A 23,064-nucleotide genomic window follows, 5' to 3' on the forward strand; every position below is an offset into this window, starting at 1 on the left:
TGGATATTTAGAGGGCTCGCTTTCCATTGCATAGTGTATTTTCTTGTTACTCCTCCTCTCACCACACATTTTCCCGTATTGATCTGACATTGATTTACAACAGTTTAGCCCCCTTGATCCGGGACATTTATTATCTCCCTAGGGGAATATCTGACCTCTCCCTGGCGCTGCTGGTTGCTGCCCTTTCCCCGAATACCAGAATAAGATTCTGCAAACTGAACCTGTTTTGGATGACCCTTATGGGGGCGGGTAGGGTGGGTAGTGACCTGGTGGCAGACTGGGAACGGTTAGGCCACATGTCCTCTGGGATACTTTCAAGGCCTTCCTTCAAGGTACTTTGATTAAGCAAGTGGAGGGTCGCAAGAGATACTCTAGAAAGGAGGAGGCTGGCCTGGAGTGGACTTGTCGAGATTTGGAGCAATCCTATTTGACCATGAAGTTAACTGTTGACCGACTGGCCTGGCTACACAAAAGGCACGGTCTGAATATTTAGTCAGCAGCTTCTCTTCCCCAGGCATGCTTCATATGCACAGGGGGACAAGAACGACAGCTTCATGGTGTATTTGGCTCAAACTAAGATGCAGAGCAACACTGTCACTGCCATTTTTGACTAGACGGGTACTACACAGTTTCCGACAGAAAGTATTACTACTGTGCTTTGAGCATACTATTGATATTTGTACACCTCCAGGGCGGACTATTCTACCACTCCGCTCCATGATTATAATATGTAATATATAATTATAATCATGGAACTGAGTACGTCTTTAGCTCAAATACATCTACCCAGACTTTGTCTGGAAGATGTGACTCACCTTGAGGCTCCCATTGCCGTAGAGGAAATCAAAGCAGCTATAGCCTCCATTCCCTGTGGTAAGCACCTAGGGTGGATGGACTGCCTATGGAGTTGTAAAAAAAAAATTGTGATTTTTCGTTCCTACTCTGTTGGCTATGTATAATGATTTTTATGACTCTGCTCTCTCTTATGTCCAGTAAGTCTACAGCCATCAACCTTAGACAATTGGTTACGCATTTACAAATGCGGGGAGGTTATAGGGATGAAGTCGTGGTTGTGTCCTTGGATGCAACTAAGGCTTTCCATTCTGTCGAGTTGAAGTATCTGTGGGCGGTCATACATAAATTTGGAATTGACCCCAAATTTTTGGACTGGGTGAGCTGCTATAATTAGCATCGGCGGCCTTAATAAGTATAAATGGTCTCATTACCACTCCATTTGCTTTGGGCAGGGGCACAAGGAAGGGTGTCCCCTCTCCCCTATCCTGTTTGCCATCGCTATAGAGCCATACCTGATACAGACACATCCTGGAATCCATGGCCTTGAGATAGGGAACAAGGTTGACAAAGTTGTGCTATATGCCGATGACATGCTCTGGCTTTAGATACCCTGTTGAAGTTCGTGTAGGAGTTTGATGGCTTCTCCGGCCTGACAATCAACTGATCAAAATCCAGCATTTTTCCCATGATGGAAGGTTACCTGCAACTTCAGATATGTCCTATCTACTTCAATGGACACTAAAATTCAAATACCTGGGCATGTGGATTACAAATTAGATCTCTGATTATATGCCATTGAGTATTGACCCTGTGATCACCTACCTCCGGGTCAAGATATCCACGGACAAAATTGCCCCTGTCTATGACAGGTGGCGTTAATCTTAATAAAATGATTCTTCATCCGAAATTCCTATATCTGTTGCACCACTCCCCTGTGTATCTTCCAAGATGGCTTTTCTCCCAAATTAACCAGTGTCCTCTGTGGTCTGGGGAGAAAAGCGGGCAAGGATCAAGTTGCCTTCTCTTTGTCACTCCCGCGCTTCGGGTGGTCTGGCACTTTCCAGATTTTAGAGCCTATTACTTTGCCGCACAGCTAGCACATCTTCGAGGCTGACTCAGGGATTCTCCAACTAATGATTTACTAGGTCTCCTTGCTCGGTGGTACGGCAAGCTCTGCTGATTTGGAATGGGATACTAGTTGAAGGGTACCGGGATAGACCCTGACACTCCGCTCTGGGCTAGCACTGTGCTATCTGAGATTTCTAAAATATGACAGCTTTCCCAATGGCAAAACGTGGGGGTTACCTCCCTTGGACAGCTCTATTCCAATGACACACTCGAAATGTTTGAGCAGCTATGTCTGGACTTTCCCCTTCCCAACTGTTTATAGTATGGGTACCTCCAGTTGTGTCATGCACTAGCATTGTAGTTCGACCAAACCCTTTTCACCTTGTGCCCGAACCCTCTCCGTTTGCTTCTCCAACAGTTGGGCTCAACTAACACTATTTCTATTCTTTATGCCAACATACGATCCCTTATTGCTACTGATGATCTGGGTGGACTGCGACTAAGATAAGCGGCGGACTTGGGTCTCCTCGATGATGATGCTTGGAGCTGTATGTTGGATAGTGCCCAGTAAGCCACATTCTGCACTAGAATTAGTCAAATCCAATTGTACTTACTTCATAGGGTTTACTATTGTGTACTAAAACTGATTCGATCTGCCCGAATACACTTGTCACATTTGGCATCTGCTCGCTCCTCATCTCATTCCACTCTCCATGCCTATTTGTTTACCTTTAGTTCTACTGGTTAAACAGAGGTTGTTCGTATTATTGCAATGATATTTTGATGATTATATTGTATTGATAGTGCTAGGTGCAAATAGTTGACATAGTTTGAGACAAATTCGCACATGTTGTATGTTATTATGTTACTGACTCGGAAATATCTGATTAATATATTACCTTGCACTAAATGATGTGAAACAATGCTTGTATTGGAATCTTAATGTACTTTATTGTATGTTTTTCTTTTGTAATGTACTGTTAAAACTTGAATAAAAATATTTGATTCAAAAAATTGAACATTGTCATAGAGGTATTCTTAGACCACTTTCCTATGATATTAGCAATTTACCTATCTTCTTCTAAAGGGAATCGGTTCCAGGGGCTCAATCCCCTCTTGGTTATCTTTGATGGCAGAGGGGTCAGAGCTAGTTAGTACGTGGGATGGAAATAATGCTTTAAAATTAAAACCAGGTATTGTATGGGATGCTTTCAAGCATTTCTTATAGGTACCTTTATTAATAGAGTGGCATTGCTCAAAAAATTCTACCAAAAGAAACCCAATTGAAACAGAAATGTTGTAATTTGAAGTGGATCTATTTAAGGATGCATTTTGAAGAAGATAGGATCAACTGAATACAAACACAAAAAGAATGGTCTGACCACCTCTTTAATAAAGCCTGTCTCAGACTGCTTTTCACCAGGCACGTTCAACACACTGAAGATGACACAAGCTGTAATTGCATGGCCTGATTGACTAGAGATGAGTGATTTCAAAACTTGGTGACGATTTATTGGAATCCTACCACCCTATATCTCTTAGCCCTCAAACTTAATAAGGATATTACTCAGATTATCCACTCACTTCAGATGTTGCATGACACTGATGAGGAGATAGTGGTGAGCATATATGTGGGAGGTTATGAGGCCATTCAAAATTGGTCCAGGTTATACAATGGGTTAGGCTATGTAACTGGCCCATTTGGTCTGGGGAGGAGCACCTGTCAGGGGTTTCCCTTGTCACCTGTGTTATTCACTATAGCCATGGAACCTCCTTTCTGTTTAATCAGATCACATCCTAATATACAATCACTTTCAGCAGGCATTCACCTTACCCATTCGCTTTTTATGCTGATGATTTACTCCTTTTTTTCCGGCTGATGTGGGTGAGTCAATTGATAATCTCCTCCAGGGCACAAGAAGAGAAAGAAAGGAATGTGTTTCTAGAGAAGCACTCTGGGATGTATAATGTTAATAAAATGAATCAAAATTGATTGATAATCCGGTAACAAGAAACATATTCTTTTCTTTTTCTTCTTGTGTATAATAGACATTAACATATGTATGGGTGCACCTCCCAGAGTATATACAAGTTTGATACCCTGGGTGAATAAACATTTCCTGGGGATGTTGAATACTTGCTGTGGTTGGAATATTTCCTTTTTGTGGCAGCAATCTCCTCCAGCTTTGGTCAGTATTCTGATCTCAGGATTAATCTAAATCTAATATATTTCCCCTCTGTGTGCTATTCCATGCAAAGTAGATTCACAACATTCTTTACAATGGACCTTAAAGTTCAAGTATCATTGGATTTTGAATATGTAGCCCTTACTATAGATGCAGTTATCAAGTACCGAAAAGAAAAAACAGCACTTGGAAAAAAAAACCTTACTGTGAACACAAGGGTTAATTTTATGAAAATAATAATCCAACCTAAATGTTTATATCCACTACAATATGCCTGATTTATTTTCCAGAACATTAATAAACTCATTTCCTCTCTGGTCTGGGTGGTGAAGAGGGTGAGAAGCAAAATGAACATACTGTGTAGGTCTAAGGCTGCAAGGGGCACTAACCCTTTGTAATTTTAAATGATACAACTATGCTACCCAATTGTCCGATCTGAAAGAATGACAAAACCAAAAAGGTTGCCCCAATAATCATGCAGGCAGACAAAATTTAGGCTGCCACACATAAGCTTTTGAAAGGTATAGGTAGTGACCCAGACACTCCACTGTGGCACAATGATAGATTTTCTGAACTGGCCAATTTGAGGAGGGATAACATACAGCACAAGTTTGGAATCTTTTCGTTTGACCATTTACATATTAATATTTTGTTTGTTAAAATCAAGACTTATTTTCCATAAAAATTACTGATTAAAAAACAATACTCAACAGATCACAGAGCATTCAAACAAAGGATCCAGTAATAAATTCATAATATGAGAACAATTAATAATACATCCAACACATATACAGCATAGCAGCACCAGAGGAGAGGTTACACAGTAATATAACCAGTAGCAACCAACTGTTCACAGAGGTGGCACACGGTGTAATGCCCTCATGCACAGACAGAAGGCCTTTTGTGTTTCTTCAAGAAAGCTTTGATTCATTAATCCTGCCTCCTCTCACTCTCTCTATCCATCTGCCTTACTCTGGCAGTCTCTCTATCCATCTGTCTGTCTCTGGCAGTCTCTCTATCCATCTGCCTGTCTCTGGCAGTCTCTCTGTACATCTGCTTGTCGCTGGCACTCTCTCACTCCATATGTTAATGTCTTTTTAACCCCTTCTTTGGGGTGATTAGTCTGTTCTTATTTCAATCTATGTTTTGAATTTGTTCCCTTTATCAATACAGAAAATACCTTCTGTGTAGCAGTCACTCTACAGTTACACTTTATGTATAATTAATCAGATAAGTTTGGTTTTTTTTTTTAACTGAAGGGTTACAATATTCTCATATTGACTATATAAAGAATGCCAAATTTGACACCTAGGAGGATATTACGTAAAAGTTGAGTGTTAAAATGTTTATATTGAAAAAAGGATGCTTTTAATGAAATGTACACGTTATGTTTTCTAGGAAAAAGAGTGTGGTTTTAGAAATGCCACAATAAAACAGCACTTAAGAAAAAAATTATTGTGTTATGAACAACTATTTAACAGTCACTTATAAAACAAAATTATGCACCATATTTAACAGAAAATACTTTAAAAAAAAAAAATATCCAAAATATACATTATCATTTACATAAGATTTGCAAACTCAATCAACCCTCTGACCCCTGATCAACATTGCTGTGTATCTAATTATACAGCCCACTAAGCACCCTTTACCTTTGCATTCTGGCTGGACCGATATCATATGCAATATGTAGCATTACCCTTGTGTAACTCCCATTGTCCCATAGATTGTAAGATCATGTGCAAAGTCTTCTTACCTGTCTGTCTGTATTACCCAGTATTGTTTTATTACTGTATTGTTCCCAATTGTAAAGCGCTACATAATATGCTGCACTAATCTTAATAGTAATAATAATCATTTAACAATAATATAATAGGCATACATACAAGCCATACTACATTTAGCTGCTCCTCTTCAATGTCTATTGTAATCTTTTAAGCAGAGTACAAAAAAACTTGTTTTGACAGTGTTAAATATTAGCATTCTCTAAATTACAACTGTTTATGGGATATTCTTATTTAAGCACACATGGGTTAATTACCAGCTCACGGATTATGACTGTGCCACTAGGGTTGAAGCAGATAGATTTAAAATCTGGCCTGTGTGCAGCTGTTATTGAGAACCACTGATCCAAAGATCCTTCATAATAAGCACCCTTTCCCCCAGATCTGGACACCCTCAGATTTCCTTCACAACCATTACCACCGCCTCCCTCTTTCCCCAGTGACGCCAGTAAAACCTCAGTGGTTCAGAGAGTTCTGAAAGGAATGTACAGGGAGGAGGAGGACAGAGGAGGGAGACAGGAGGGGGTGTAGGAGGGAGCGGAAGGACATAGAGAAGGGAGGGGGTGGAAGAATGACAGCATGGGGGGGAGGGAGGGAGAGGGTGGAAGAAATGTAGGTGGCTGTGGTGTAGGTATAAGACCTATTAACTAGTTGGATACAAGTACGTGTAAAGATTTGTATAGAAAATATAAGTAATAAAGGCTGATGGGTCATTTTGTAGAAGAAACAGAGACACTGAGAGATGTGTTAAAGGAGAATTTCAATGCTGTGTAAGCGATGGCTGTTTACTGAGGTTAAAGGTCTGTCAACAGCCAGAGGTCACAGAGGGGGGGTGGCACACTACAGTCCCAGACACTGGGTGAAGTACTGCTTGGCCACCAACACCACAGCACAAAGATATGGCCTCCTTCACTGTTACAGACATTTTATATTCAAAGTTGCCAACAGTGATCCATTAGAAACCGTATATATCCATTGCAACCCACCTGACAGTACCATTAGAACTTCTTTATACAGAGAGTGATATATCAATTAATCAGCATGACAAAAAAGCGAGAAGCGTCATCTATTAGGCAGAGTAATCAGCAAGGCAGTGTTACCTATAGAGAGCAGCAATAGCCTGGCTTCTTGCCTCGTATAACGGGCCTGTTAATCCAATAGGCTGACTAGGCTGCAGCCGAGGGCTAGGGTTTTGGGGGGCACAAAATTGTGACAGGGAGAGGTAGAAACTGAAATTATTTTTGAAGTGTAAGCGAATCGTTGTCCTCCAAAGTAAAAAGAAAACATGAAAGAAAAATGTAGTAAGGTTTTAATCTTGACATATTCCCGTAGTAAAGGCTGCAGACAATCGGTCATCCTTAGGCTGGCACTTAAGGATAAGTGAGTATGAGTGACAAGGATGGTGACAGGCGCAGGCATAACAGCCTCTTCTCCACCATCACGTTTATGCCTCCATTCTGCAGTACAGTTCTGATTTTAATGAAAATAAAATGAGACAAAGATCAATGCTCAGGCAATCAATGTTTATCAGTGTTAAATATACTATACAAAAATAAAAACCCCCATACAATTTGGTGTTTATCCTGTCTTTATTTTAAACTCAATTAAGAGACTAACTTAATTTCTTATTTCCTGAGTGGGAGAGGAGATGGTCTTAGAAAACATGGTCACAGGGGGTGATGGAGAGGGTCACATTAGAGAGGAAATGATATTAGGGTCCGTGTGCCAGGAGTTAGAGGAAAATGACCCGGCCGAAGAAAATAGTCCCAATGTATAGATGAAGCAAAATGAGTGATGGGGAGAGGAAGGGATCCAATGGTCCATTTACCAGAGCCACTGAAGGCTTGTATATCCACTTCAGGATTCACGGAGCAAAGTCACACCGCTGCTGAAGGAGCCTGTGCAAGAGAACTTCTCCACTCTGCTTCCCACACCCTATAAATATGGCTGTTCGGGTGGAGAAAGATTAACAACGTTCCTGTGCAGGTCTGCCATTCACACTGGTCTGCTACTCACTCTGGTCTGCCATTCACACATGCTCCTTCAAGTTTCAGTTAGATTTAACGTGTTTTTTTTTTCCCCAACTCTAATTGAAAATGCCAGGAAAACCCTCAGTGGTTTTTTTCAGGATTTTCAGGTTAAAACTGAAAAGCTATTCTATAATGTGTTCCCTTTAGGACAGTCGAGCTTTGTGCACCTGCATTTTGAAATCTGTATCTCAAATCGTTGGTTATAACAAGTACCTTATGGATCCAATCACCATCTTCATTGGTGCCAGATGTATGCAGTCCTCTGTCTACACTCTGCCACCACCACCACCGGCAGTTTTTTGTTTTTTTACAGCCTAGTGTGAGAAGGTTTTCACACTAGTCAAATGAAACCCATTGGGCACTCTTATGCACTATATAGTAAGCAATGAATAAAATAGGTTTCACACAAAAGTGGGCATCTTATTCAGCGCATTGTGCCCTCTTGTAGACAGGCCTTCTCCAGCACCCACAGCTGTAGAGTTGTACCATTCAGAGAGTGCAGATCCAGGAAACAGCATTTTAGTCCAAACAGCCCAACTGTTTCCAATGTGAGCGGATAGTCTGCACTGTTCACCAGCTTTTGGAGGAAGGAATAAGTAGTTAGCCTGGGACAGAGCAGAGCACACTCTATAAAGTCCTCTGTCCAAAATAAATGAGGTTTGGAGGAGTATCACAACTCAATATGAAGTGCAGCACAAAAATAAGGCTATAGTACCTAGAGGAAAGTTCACTTTAAACATAAAGGAGAAAAAACAAACAAAATTGGGCTCATCCTTTAAGCACACAAACTATATTTCATAATTATTTCTTATAGATCAATAACATATCAACTGACTTATCCATGGAATGACAAAAGAAACAACAAACAAACAAGGGAGGCAGATTCAGCAACAGTCTAATCAGTGGAAAAACATGAACATGAGGGGACTGATTCATTAAGGCTAATTTTGAGTGTATTGTATGCAAAATGAGTCTGCACATGGCCATAACCGGCCTGTACACCAGAAAGTGCAGCCCTGTCCGCTCCGTCTTCGTACGCAAAGGACACCTACTACAGCCTACAATTTCGGGAAGGAACGGGGCTGGGAAAGGGCACATGGCCATAGTCAATTTACAGCACTGATGTGCCAAACTCAAACGCATGCAGCCACATCCGAATCAAGTTCTGGGCATCTCAAAGTTATTTATTTTTCTGCTGTCTCTCTTGCACCAGCTATAGGGCTAGTCTAAATCCTGAGTTCTAGTGATGTCAGTATCATATGCAGGCTATAGCATGTGTCTGCAAACAGAATAAACTGTAAAAATGCCCGTTATGTACAGTAGACAATAAGGACATCCTAATAAATGTTTTTCCAAGGGGAAAATTTATATATATATATATATATATAAAAAAAAAATCCATGTATAATCATAAATTGCTATATTATTAACAGGTAACATTAATTGCTTATATATATATATATATATATATATATATATATATATATATATATATATATATATAATTTTTTTTTACAGTATAGCAAGATAGAACTCTGGTCATTTATTTCCTTAAAGGCAGAGGCGCTCAAATCCAGTCCTCAAGAACCGCCAACAGGTCATGTTTTCAGAATTTCTACCTGAGGTAATATAAATAAGATAAACTGACCCAGAAATATAGATTAACGCACCTCTAAATGATTATAGAAATCCTGAGAACATGAACTGCTGGTAGCTCTTCAGGACTGAGTTTGAGCACATCTGCTTTAAACCATCATTTGAACGAACACATTTCATTTGTTTTTCTAAATGAAGGTTGCATTCAGTGTTAGGCATAGGAAAAGATATCTAAAGCCCGGAAAGACTGGATACATCACTGTGTCAATGTTTACCACTGTCTGTATTCACATATTTAAAATACATCAACTTAAGCTCATTTTCGAGTCCTTTTGACCATGTGTAAACCAGCTCGCCAAGCTCGAATTTAGATCTACGGTTTGAGAAATTTTCAAGACTTAATACAATTAATTGGTTCAAGAAACAGACAATTTCTAATCACCTTTACAGTAGGTGCCAACTGGATTTTGATTGTTAATATATCCTTATGCTGGCCACCAAAATTAACACAATGCCGGATGAGGATCACGTTGCTATTTGTGATAGGAAGAGAACAGATATTGTCCTGTATGTACGGTTATCTTCAGACTGTACACTAGGGGGCAGATTCAATTAGCCGCCGTTACTATGGTAAAAATTATCTGCTAATTTTTCCTAGCACCTCTATGCGAGGAAAACCGAGCAGATATTTCTGTAAAAATATCCACTGTAATGTGTCTCCAAAATGCCCATTAGACACTTTTCAGCCAATTGAATCTGCCCCTAGAAATGGCCAAATCATACAGCATTCCTGTTTGGAGGGGTAGGATAGGCCCATGTGTAGCCAGCTTTTTTTTAAAAAATAGAGACTAGGGATAAAGCTTTAACATATTTCTGTGCAAAATATATATTTATCCGATGGGGAAAATGGTTGCAGCAAATCTCTGAATTAATCCATGTCATTTATTGTCACAAGCAGTATAAATTCCCAGAACAGGGTGGCTAAGTGGTTAGCACTTCTGCCTCACAGCACTGGGGTTAGGAGTTCAATTTCTGACCATAGCCTTATCTGTGTGGTTTATGTGTTCTCCCCATGTGTGTGGGTTTCTGCCAGGTGCTCCGGTTTCCTCCCACACTCCAAAAAACATACTATTAGGTTAATTGGCTGCTATCAAAATTGACCCTAGTCGGTCTCTCTCTGTGTCTGTCATGGAATTTAGCCTGTACGCTCCAATGGGGCAGGGACTGATGTGAATGAGTTCTCTGTACAGCTCTGCAGAATTAGTGGTGCTATATAAATAAATGGTGATGATGATGAATAGCAATTGAAATAGATGAGACATACAGATTTACTGTTTTCGCAAGTACTTTCTCCACTATAGTTTCCTTGTTGAAATTTTATCAGTATGATTTTTTTTTTTTTAAATAAAGTAAATGTGAAGAAAAACCACTTTGAGTATTTGTCTATGCTTTGTGTGTACACAAGCTGATCTACAGCCACACAATGTCATACTGTTGACGCAATATTTATGTTTCCATAGCAACTTGTATCTGGTTCCTCTGTCTCCTCCACCACCCTAAGAACTTTTCATTCATCTTTTCTACCGAACGTGTTTCTCTGCTAGAGAGAGTTATATTATACTGTAGAAGTGTTTTTCAGTCTGGGTAACAGGTGAACCAAGAACATATACAGTGCATCGGTTCAATAAAAGAAGAGGTGGGGGGGGGGGGGGGGGGATATCTCTGAAACTAACCTTCCACCCTCTCTTCTTGGTTACCCACGGCCTCTTCCTGTCCTGTACCAGGAACATTTACAGCTACTTCTCGGCAGGCACGGTGCTGGCCTCCCCCTCACACTAAATTAACTTTGCTGCTAGCAAGCAGCCCTTAGTGTGAATTGTGAAAAACCATGTTAGAAAAGGCCACAAACTAAACAATAAAAACATAACTTAAAAAAAAAAAACATCACTGCTGAGGAAGTGTCATAGTTAGAAATGCAGTAAGCACGCATGACCTCCTGCAAAAAAATTATATATATATATATATAATCTCTATCTTACTGTAGGTACTAGTATTTATACCAAAACAATCATTAAATTCCCAGATGAACACCAATTTCATAAATCATTGATCACATTAAATGTTGGTTTTTCACCACAAACCTTTTTATACATGCCCCTTGATTAATAATCTAGGCAAAAGGTTATAATCAAGAACAATGATTACATGTTAACTGGCATCTTGCCAAACAGCTTAAAAGTACAATTAAAAACCTTTTTTTGCATTGGACCTCCATCATAGACATGAGTCAGACATTGGACCCCCTTCTGAGGAGCATTGTTGGGAAGAGGTCAGGGAAAGAATATCTGTACCACAATCGCACATGTGATTAAGGAAACATAAATTGTACTATAGGCGGTACTATACCCATAACCAAAGGCTTCCTACTACCCAGCCTGTTGGAGCAAAAGCGGTCACAGGGAAACGTTCTATATATGGTGGATCTGCCCCCAAGATATCCCTGTTTTGGGACAAGAGTCACAGATTCTTTAACTCTTTGATGGAAGCATTAATACCCAGACACATGGACTTTCCTATTCCCCCTAAAATCTATAAACATTCTTTAACATTGACTTTGCATAGATTGGCTTGCAAGAGCTGCTGCAATTTAAAATAGACAGTCTGCAAATATGCATAGCATATACATTTATACCTGCCATTAATGGCCATACCAATGTATCCAGATCCAGGCTCTGCCAATCATTTCTGATAACTAGGACAAGGCAAGTGATGAAATAAGATTCCCACTCCTTCATATAGTTTAACCTTGAACCCACATACCTGCAACTACATACTTGTGCGTTTTTCAGCATACTGCACCTATTTATAGCACTACAATAGCACTCTGTAGAACAGCCATAGAGCCGAACTCGAATCTGCCAGTGAAGAAAGTGGGACTCTAATGGTTATTTCATGCCAAGGGGCTGATTTAATTAAGAATGGGTTGTCTTAGAGATGACACCCCCTTCAACTTAATAAATCCACCATGTCATCTTTCACTCCACTGCAGCAGGTTGCCATGTTAGAAAGAAGGTGCTTCTCTAGTAGAGCCAACAGCTTGAGAGACTAGTGATGCCTCAGATCCTATTAGGACAAAGTTCAAAGCAGTGGGAGGACCCTAAACTGTACTAGAATGGGAAGTTAATACTGTAAAAACAGAACTAAAGTGAACTATCAGGTTATCACAGAATTAAGTATTTTACTTTCTTAGCTCATATCTGCAAATGTTAATTTTCAAGTCTAGTAATAACAACGGCTTGGGAAAATACAATTCTAGACCCTTGTTACTAACACAAAAGTTCAGATTGCAATGAACAGATACCTCACTGTACAGTAGTTATTGTATAGTATAAAAGGTGATTAGTGAAGAAAAGAAAAATAATCAGTGCTTGGAAAGCATCTTTCAGATAAAATAATTAGTTAGGACTGGTGGTAAGACAGACGTGTAGACTTGACATAAAAGTTAACTATAGGACAATGGATACACCACTGCTGTTGCAACACACATTAAACAGTTAAGTTCTCTTTTAAAAAGACAAATTGAAAACAAGGTAAAAGCATATGCAGTGGTCTACAGCTATACTGTTCATAAAAACAGATCTCTTCAACCTGGCGACCTATATAGGCATTATCTGGCCATCCACCAGAAGAATAAAAAAAACACAACTATATTCTTTGTTGAACCTGAAGTTACAATGAAGTCCTGTTTAAAAGTAAAGTATGGGAAACCCAAGGCTCATTCTGTGACTTTAGGACAGTGTCCTGATGGGGTCATGTCATACAGGTCACTATACTGAGGCAGAATTACTGTTATACACACGGGCAGCACCAATTATGTGACACCTTTCTGCATTTCTGAAAATCAAGTTTGTGAAGAAAAAAAAAAAAAAAAAAAAAAAAAAAAGGCACGCATACTGTGACTGACCGCTAACTAGAACTCCCTCTTAACATGGCAACTTGCAGCAGCAGAGTGGACATGTAGAGTTTAGTATAAACAATCTAGTTATTTTAAGCATATGACTCTGCTCAATACTACATAACTTTCGACAATGTAAAATGGCAATTTTACTTCCCCATTAAATATTACTTTAGCTTAATCACGCAAAGCCACCCATACTTAAAAGTCTAATGCAGTACAAAAAAAGTTTGATACGATCTGAAATAGATTCTCATTAGTCATAATAATAATATTCCAATATTGGCCCTCCACAGATTTTCAGTAACAGAAGACAGAACAAGCCATAACCAGGATAAAGTCATGTAGATGTTGCTTGCATTTTACAAACACCTTCAGCACATAGACAAGGCAACAGCTGCAGGAGCAGTCAACCCACACAGACTGGTCTAATATTGCTGTATGGCCCAAACCCAAGCATGACAGATGACTAGCTGCCTGCATGTGGTCATCTTCCATAACCAAAAGATAGATGATAGATTTGATGCTTGACTAGAGCTCCAAAGAGGCTGATGTGTTCAATTTGGTCACTTCAGCAAAATAGGATGATTGTCCCATTTATGGGAAACTTAAAGTGGTCATATTTGCCTGTGCTAAAAAAAAAAAGATAGGATATTGTAAAATTGCACTTGTTTTTAATCAGCAACTTAAGCTGATCTTTGTATTCATTAGTTTTTCCTTCACATTAGAAACAAAACAAAGAACACCAAACTACTATTAGTCCTGCTACATTTTTATTTGGAGAAAAATTCTAATCTGAATTACTACTTTTTCTGGTTAGTGTACTTCCATTTCTGGCTGCAAATGAATATGTGCCCCAGCAATTGTCTTTCACTCAGCATTACCAGAAAAGCAGTGTACCTGCATGTAGCCCTGAGGTACAAAGAGTTTAAAAAAAAATAAAACCCAAAAAAACAAAAACAAAACCCACAAAACACTGGAGTTTATAAACCATTTAGAAATGCATAAATAAAGCAGTCAAAGGCCATTAAATGCATTGACTGCGCAAACAAGGATATTCCTCAAAACACATGTATTTGGAAATTAAATCACTGCTTTGGAGCACACCATGGTAAATTCCTAAGACACAGGTACAAACCGTTCACACATTTTAGATCTAGAACTGAAAAGGTGAAAAAAAATTAAACATAAAAAACAAAAACATTTACTGCCTTTTGTACCACTACATCCATACAACATAGCCTAAAGAGGAAAACAGAAACTCAACAGCAACAGGATCCATCCTGCCCACACCCTCCCTGTTGTCTAGCTGGACTGAGCCACCACCAGCCCACTCACCTTCTTAATGTTAACATTGAGATCAGTATCAGTTTCAGGTCAGCAGCAACACAGGAGAAGAGTGGGCCCAAGTTCAGCCTCCCTGTGTCAGTGTTGCAGAATGTCAGTGAACAGCACCTCTTCCTGCAACACCCACAAGAAGGGGGGAGAAGCACACTAACAATTCTCACGCACAGACTGCCAGGAAATATACCTGATGCATGCAGAGAGTACGTCACAGTGAGAAAGTCAGTTATCGGTGCACAGAGGAAACAAGGTAAGGAAGGAGAGAAACACTAAGGGGAAGAGCATACTCATGCGTACCAATACTGCATATAGAATTAATTCCCCCAACATTAAACTATAGCTCCAACATTTAATAATAAAAAAAATATATACCAGTTTCATTCAAAAACATAAGTGTCCTAAATGGTTGATCAGGGGGCAAGGAATAAAAAAAACAAAAAGTCCAACATGTGAGGTAAATATGAAAAAAAAAAAAAAAATGTAGAAAGCTTAAACAGCACAGAATGCTGCCTTCCCTCCCTGCTACTGTCCCCACCTCATGGTTATGAAAGGGGCAGGGATGGATGGGAGCCACAGCATGCAGAACAGGTCCCACCCCAAAACCATTCAGAGGAGGTACAGATCCCACAGTATAGTACATTGATGCTACATATGACAATAACGGTGATGATTAGGGATGAAGTATTGTAGATAAGTCCCTGGTTATCCTCATCCCAGGCAATTCCAAGTACAAAGTTATATAGAGGCAGATGCACCCTGAACAGCAGCATATCTGAGGTTCTGTCCCAGAGCAAGTGTGTTAAGAAGTATTCCCAGGCTCTGAAATGTTCCCATCTGTGCATTCATGTTTTGTGGAACTGGTCCAGGAGTGTGGGAGTTGGGGGGGAGAAACTCCATCTCCAGGAACAAAAGTGTGCCTTATTGCTTTCACACTCCAATGCAAGGGTACAGTTTAAACCTGTAACACTCATGATTAAAGCGTTTAAGGCAGTTTTTTATTGTCATTCAAGTCTAAGATTTTTATTTAAAGTTTGACAATTTTTTGTAAATCACATCTTCAATACGATACTAGTCTTATAATCCTGCAGGTACAAACACAGCTTTTGGAGCAGTTCTTCCCTGGATCAAAAAATGAAATAAAAATAAAAATGAAGATGCTGTGTGGTATATGCCTCATGCCACCACAAACTCCGAGTTCAGTTCAGCCTTGACATCTGGTTTCCATAGTGAATCCTCAAAGTCCATCTCAAGTGCACCCTCCCCACTAGACATACTGCTGTTACTGCTGGTCCGACTGGACTTTCTAGTAGGAAGCCATTGATACGGAGCTCTGGAGTCTCTTCGTGCCTTCCGGCGCAGTCTCTTCTGATGCATAAGCAACTGCAATCTTTCTACTTTACAGCGAGTTGCCCTGTTTTCTGTCTGCCGCAAGCGATCCCCTGTAAACACAAGTTATGACATTTGAATGCATTGCAAGTCTATATTAAAACAAAAAGGCCTCGGCACCTTGCACACAATACATGCATTCATTGGGCATGTAAAATACAAAACAGAATGGTAAATACTTGCAAAAAAGGGATAAAACAAATGCTGCTAGCAAATCTGCATAAGTCTAACAGCAACTCATGTATAAAAAGGCAAGCTAAATTTTGAGGACCTAAAATTTGAAGAGCCAGATGCTACAGAATCATCACAGAGACAAGAGCTTGAGTTTGTGCTAGGATACAATGCCCCTTTGTGTAAGCATTGAGCTTTTCATATAGGGAATGGCATGCAATAGGTGGCCTTCACTGAAATAGTTAAACAGCCTGTGGACTATCAGCTGCACACAGGCATTGAATATTTTATCATGAAGCTCCCACAGCTTCCTGCTGTATAATGGGATCTGCTCACCCCTCCCACACTCAGTCGCTCTTTGTTCTCAAACATAAAACACACAGAATGAAACCGGCCAGATGCATACAGACCCTCCCCCCTTGCACCCACACCCTCCCTGGAGGAGGTGGGAGGTACCTCCTCCTGGGTCAGTCTACAAATACATGGACTACAGGAGTCAAATTGTGAGACTGTCTGGCTGTACAGTATGCACCATCTTCCCAGGAACTGTCACCATATCTCCTTGTTAAATACACTGCCCCTAGGAAACAGTCAACCCACTCTATTTGTACACCCCCACAACTCCTGTGTGAGCATACATTCCTCCACCCTACTGCACACAAACTCTATATAAGCAGGTCAATAAGGAAAAAAAATGTGTATGTGTACATCAGCATACCTGCTATATGTACATGGGCCTGACTTTTCTCCAGCAACAGATTTGAAAGAAGGCAGAGGTGGGCAATAGAGGTTTTTATCTCCCAACACACCTAGACACTAGGGGTGGGGGTTGGAAGTGCATTGTGAGGTCTTTATTTTGTCAAGAAGCCTTTGTCTTTTCACCCTCCTCCCTACCAATCTGCAGCCACTGAACAAACATAGGCAACTGGCCTCCACCTCAATGAACATGGAGAGGGAGAAGTCAGATAACCCATTCATCACTGATCAGATCAGTAAAAGTCTTACATCCACAAATACATGCAGGTATTCTACTTACCAATAGGTTTACATTGGCGAGCTTGGGGCTGGGAATGTCCTGCTGGGTGCTGCTTTGTATCACTATTTTTGGGAGAGGTAGCCTTGGCATTCCTGGTCTGCGATGCACACTGGGTGTGACAGCGGAGTGTGGTGAGTGAGGATGGCATGCCTTGGTAGTGGCGCGTAGCACTCAAGAGGTCATTGAGGATTTGCAGAATTGTCCCAATGTCACGGCGTGGACGTCCTGTACTGTCCTGGCAGTGGGGGTGCAATGTGCCTGAATAGTTGAATTAATATGAAGTTAATAAAGATATCACAGGTCTATCCTAATTCAAACTAAATGTAGTATACGATGGCTAATCATACTGCATAAAGAATGCATTTTTCTTCAGGATTGCTGTTGCCTGCCTATCATACAATAAGACTTTACCCGAAAACTCACCACTTTTGGAGGTTTTGTAAGCTTAATAACCCTCTTATTTACTTTTAGCTATTCCACCCAATTACCACCCCTCTACACATTTCCTTGATAACTTACTTTTATTTTAATCTCTATACCCAAACAACCAACAAACTAACACAGCTGTGTGACTGGACCATTTCGCACCACTAAGCACTTTTCTCCATTGTAATATGTGTTACTTAACCTCACAGCCTACTCCTACCCTCCCACATATTATAAGAGGTCCCTGCTACCCCTTGGTTAATAGTCAGTCTTGCTTTCCTAATGTATTTGTTCCCAACTATAACATTACACAGTATGCTTGTGAAAACATTACACAGGGACTTTATAGAATGTTTGTTGCACGACTGATCACAGAAGGGGAAAAAAAAAAAAAAAATTGTGCTCCACCAGCTACAATACTGCCCCCTATCTTCTGGAGAAAGAGTAAGGCTTACAGGAAAGAAAAAACACGCTAATTGCAGGTGCCATTTCAGATATCCATTTGCTAAATATTGAAGACCATGGTAAATCTCAAAATTATATAATATACTTTGGTGCGTTAGTCTCAAGTTTTCATATAATAGAAAAATTTACACCAATTAAAATCATAACAGAAGTATAACAGCAAGAAACTTTAAATTGTCTACAATATTCTATTACTATTGTCTGTTCATACTACTCTAGTCTCATCATCTTCTATTTAGCGCCACTAATTCCACAGCCTCCAGTTATGTTTTAAATTTTCAAAAAATTTTTTTTAATACCACACTACTTTATAGTTTTTACTGTCTTTTTCTAAACACGCTATATCCGTAAAATATTTGCAAAATGCTACATAATCGCCACAAAAACATAACATTAATGCAAAATATAAAAAAGTATTGTGGGATGATCCCAAGAACAATTCAGAGTGGACCAAACTTGAATAACAACTTCCATAGTTTACAGAGTGTAGTGCTAGTGGGATTCTTACCAGAAAAGGTCCCTGAGAAGACACCAGGAGCATGGTTGACAAAGCTCTCTATAATGGCACCAGGTTTACGCTTCCCAGATTGGGAAGGACTAGCATCTTCACTACTCCGATTGCTACTACTGCATTCTACCTCCTGGAAAAGAAGGGTAAATAGGATAAGTACATACCAAACAAATGCATTCGAAGTACTCACTATTGTAAGACACTTCATGCTGCAAAAAGACCAAAGACTTACACCATTTTCAGTTTTGTTTTTTAAATTAAAGTAAGCTTGAACATTGAAATAAACTAAAAACCTCCCAGTGCACTCACCTCAGTACGGGGTGATGTAGATGCACCCTCTCCATGTGAGCGGAAGACGCTAGTGGTGAGGGATGAGGAGTGAGGGGCACTGCAATGCGTGGAAGAAGCTGGCGCCGACACAGGTGGAGGAGGAGAAGCCTGTGAGCAACCTGCCAGTCGGGTAAGGGCAGGTGTGGCACTTGTATGCAGGGCACGGAAGTGGGGGGCTGCATTGTGCTCAGTCCCTCTGGTGATTACATGGCGGTGCTGTAGGTGAGAACCTCCTGCTTGCTGGGCTGCCAACTGAAGCTGTACAAACATCATGTGATCCCCAACACGAAGTGCTAGGGTAAGTGGGGAGCGTCCAGATAAGAAATCATTCACCTAAGAAATGAAACAAGCGAGAAGTTTTTACATCAGCTGTAAATCACTGCAAAATAAGCTGTTGCTACGTTTTTTCATAAATACCACCTGCCAGCAAATGGTCTAGATTCTAAACCAAAAATACACATTCCAAGTTAACTGCGGAATTCAACATAATCTAACAATAATCAGTTTCATATCAGTCACCTAACGTGTGCCTCATAAACCAAACATTTCTGAGCTATAAAATACCAAGGTCTTTGCAACATAACCCCTAACCAGGCCATCACCACATGGTCATCACAAATGAGAATGTGGCTATTGAACCACGGAACAGGTTAACAAAGTGTTTATAAATGTAATCCCATCCAAAATGGAGAAAACACAAGCTACACAGAAGCAGCACACCATCACGACTCAATCATACAAACAGTCATGAATTCAGAACCCCTCCCCCACGTCACGACTCCCCCACCCCCGCATCACTGGACAAAGAGCAGAACATTAACCCTGCAAGAGCTGGAGACAATATATAAACAGACTGCATATATGACCGGTACAGCATGTACTGTTTTCCATACAGACACGCACACAGCTACTCTCCCGGTTTTATCAGGCTGCTCTCTCTGACTCACCCCCTTCCAGCCCACGCCTGCAGGAACAGCTATAAATAGCAGAGTCCAGCACGCAGCCAAGAGAACAAGGCCATGGGAGGGGGTTGAGGGGATTCAGGTACAGAAATGGCAAAGATTTACAAGGTGGGGGGCTGAAGGTAGGTCCACAGTGCAAGGAGAAAAGTACAAAGGTTAGGGGACAAAAAAACATTGAAAAAGAGCAATAATCGTTAGAAGGTTTAAGAGCTGCTGGGTCAAGGAGTGACATTAAATGACAAGCAGTGACAGCAGTAAAGTGTTGCAACAAGGAAATGCAATCACCCTATACACAAGGAAGTTCCACCACACAACGATGGAAGTTAGTGTTTGATAATCAACGAGCCTAAAAGTTATACAGCAAAATATTCCAACAAAGTTGGAACTCTATGGCTTTAACAAACAAAGTATGGGAACTACACAAGGAAGATGAAACAAACAAGAAAAAAATCCACCCCCCTCCACCCCATCTGATTATCAACCAGTTTGTTCGTCAGTAGGAGAGGCACGATATGCGTCAGAGAGTGCATGGTGACACCACACAGAATGTAGCGACTTCCCCTTGCCCTCCCCCACAATCCAGTGTTGTAGCTACTCACCTGCGTCTCTGTCAGACTCTCTAGGGCCTGCATCACTGACTGCTCCGGGCGGGACATCTGGGACTGTGGGAACAAATGGGAGGGAGAGTTATCACTACACAGCACTTTGTCTAAACAATCTCCTGGACAAATTTTGATCCATACACTCACCATGAGTCCAGCCTCAACAGTAGGTAGGAGGGTCAATCTGCTCCCGTCTGAAATCCCCAAATCCAGCAGCTTTCCAGAGCTTAAACGTCTAAAAAGAGCATGAAGAGAATAGCTAGACAAACATTCCAGAGACAATAAATTGGCATCCCCATGCAGACACAACAAGACCACCATCTACTTAGGAGGTTAATAGAGAATCAATAAGTCAACTGTCATGTTTCAGCTAGTCTTGGCAATTAAGGGGTTATGACTAGGCCACTTTGGAAGTGCCAGAGTAATGATGGGGGAAGGTGGGGTGAGAAGTTGTGGTGATGTCATCACTGCTAGAGCCTCCCTGAATTACTTACTGGAAGAGGGGGTAGATGGGGCCAACCTGGGGATCAGACAACAGATTCCACTATCCCAACTAGACTGAAAGACAATAACGAGTCTAAGTTTTTAAGAATGTAAGCTGAATTAGGATCAGACACATAGGGTATCCCCAAAGCCCAACAGACCTTGAACGCTTAGTATTAACAAAAAGCAAAAAAGACAATCATCAAGAAAAAACCTCAGGAAGTAAAGGCATTGAACATTGTTGGGTTTAAAAATTGGGGGCAATCAAAATTAAGAATATAAAATATCCAATGGTTTAACCTCAAGATTACTACAACAAAGGTATAGGGGTACTGTGGCAAATGAGACCTCAACAGGCATTAGGAGTAACAGGGGTAATGGAATCTACACGTTGGAAGATGGGGGTCGTGACTGTGTGTATTTTGGGGGGTACAGACAGCTACAGACTTGGATACACAGAAGCGTAGTCACTGCAGGGAGAGAGAACAGGAAGGAGACAGCCATCGTAGGTCGTGTAGGTTTCGTTAAACAAAGACCCACCTCCCCGGGTGCGGAGAACAAAGGACGAAAAGACCGGAGAACCCGTTCAGCCCTGGGACAAGAGGAGGATTACACGTTAACACAGAGCCCATTACTCTGGCTGTCTCCCATCCTGGTCAGCCAGCCACCCCCAACACCTCCACACAACTGTCCGGCCGGGGGCATCCAGCACAAGGGGCAACAGACATCCGGGAACCGCCGCAATATCTCCAAGTAATGCTGCAACTTACGTCTCCCGGTGAAGTAGAGTAAGCCGCTCCTTGGGCACCTTGAGCCGCTGTGAAATCCGCCGCTTCAGTCCGTCCACCGTCTCCTCGGCCGGCACATTGAGCTCATAGCGAGTGCCGGTTGTGCTTTGGATGTTCAGGTTCATGAGTTGCTCTCGGGCTCCGTTTATACAGCTCCGGGCGCTGGGCTGCTGCTCCATCCGGGGATCGGTCAACAGCTCCGGTGTTCTCTCTGAGCTCCAGCGTAAAACTAACACACAAAGTTACACAGGCTCCACCTCCAGAACAGCAGCGAACGGCACCACCTTTCAACCAATCATAGCACGTCCTCACCTCCCCCCACGTGCCGAAACCGTTACACCTCTTCTATGACGTTCCAGCCAATCACCTTTCAGCCTTTGATTCTGACGCCTGTTCGCTCCGCTCACTCTCGCCGTAACCACGCCCCTCGGCCATTCATAATAAATTGGATTTAAAACAAAGAGACCGAAGACGCAGGCGGATGACAAGGAGAGTGGGCAGCGCAGTGAGATATAAAGTAAAGACAAAACCATAAACGTTTGCAGAAAATGACGGATGTTTCCAGCTTTCAGAAATAAATGCACAACGCCTCCCTGTGGGAGATACAGGAGCGTGAACCATAAAGTAGCAGAAGCATGTTGTCAAGGGGTTAAGCTCTCTGAAAAGATTCTCTGTGATAAGTGTTGCACAATTCTGTGGTTTCCTCACCCGTACCCTGCGATTTGCAGAAATGCGAATTTATGAGGTATGTGTGAAATGCAGAACGGGTTTGAGCCCAAAACATTTCAGTAGATATTGATGGGGAACAAAGTCTCTGTTTATTCAAGGCTGCAAAACCCTATCACCAGCGAAACCATGTGTCTGCTTCATCTATCAAAGGGTCACCGCCAGCGATAGCTGTGCAATCTCCAGCATTGGCTGGGTCTCGGTAGCGAAAGCCTCCCCATGGGGAAGCCTATTCAACAAGATTCATGGCAGTACAAGTACTGTAACAAGCATTCTGCCATCATCCATCGCAGGAGAAAAAACTCCACTAAGAAATGTTTTGTTATTTAAATATATATATAGCATTTATGGGAGTACTTTTTTTTTTAACATAAAAAAATTTGTAGGAATTTCAACCCCAAAAAATATATAAATTCAAAC

The 23,064-nt window shown here is 41.1% G+C and overlaps 1 protein-coding gene across 2 annotated transcripts; it reads right to left on the reverse strand.

The window, feature by feature from the left end:
• Positions 1–14,170: 14,170 nt before the first annotated feature.
• Positions 14,171–22,198, reverse strand: MIDN (midnolin). 2 transcript variants are annotated; one of them, XM_075205811.1, is made up of 7 exons: positions 21,901–22,198; positions 20,795–20,882; positions 20,645–20,707; positions 19,063–19,416; positions 18,751–18,883; positions 17,352–17,609; positions 14,171–16,197 (listed from the first exon to the last, which is right to left on the reverse strand). In XM_075205811.1, exons 1-7 carry the CDS (start codon positions 22,095–22,097, stop codon positions 15,932–15,934), a joined length of 1,359 nt encoding a protein of 452 aa, XP_075061912.1. In that variant the 5' UTR covers positions 22,098–22,198; the 3' UTR covers positions 14,171–15,931. The 2 variants fall into 2 exon arrangements, with proteins under 2 accessions (XP_075061912.1, XP_075061918.1); XM_075205817.1 differs by lacking the exon at positions 21,901–22,198 and adding an exon at positions 21,671–21,797.
• Positions 22,199–23,064: the final 866 nt, after the last annotated feature.

The sequence above is a fragment of the Mixophyes fleayi genome, chromosome 1 (genome assembly GCF_038048845.1).
Source record: "Mixophyes fleayi isolate aMixFle1 chromosome 1, aMixFle1.hap1, whole genome shotgun sequence".
NCBI lineage: Eukaryota > Metazoa > Chordata > Amphibia > Anura > Limnodynastidae > Mixophyes > Mixophyes fleayi.

Coding starts and splice junctions, on each gene's coding strand:
- MIDN (XM_075205811.1), bottom strand. CDS start 22,097: ATGGAGCAGCAGCCCAGCGCCCGGAGCTGTATAAACGGAGCCCGAGAG. Junction 20,708..20,794: donor CTGTTGAGGCTGGACTCATG/GTGAGTGTATGG, acceptor TTGTTCCCACAG/TCCCAGATGTCCCGCCCGGA. Junction 18,884..19,062: donor CTACATCACCCCGTACTGAG/GTGAGTGCACTG, acceptor CTTCTTTTCCAG/GAGGTAGAATGCAGTAGTAG.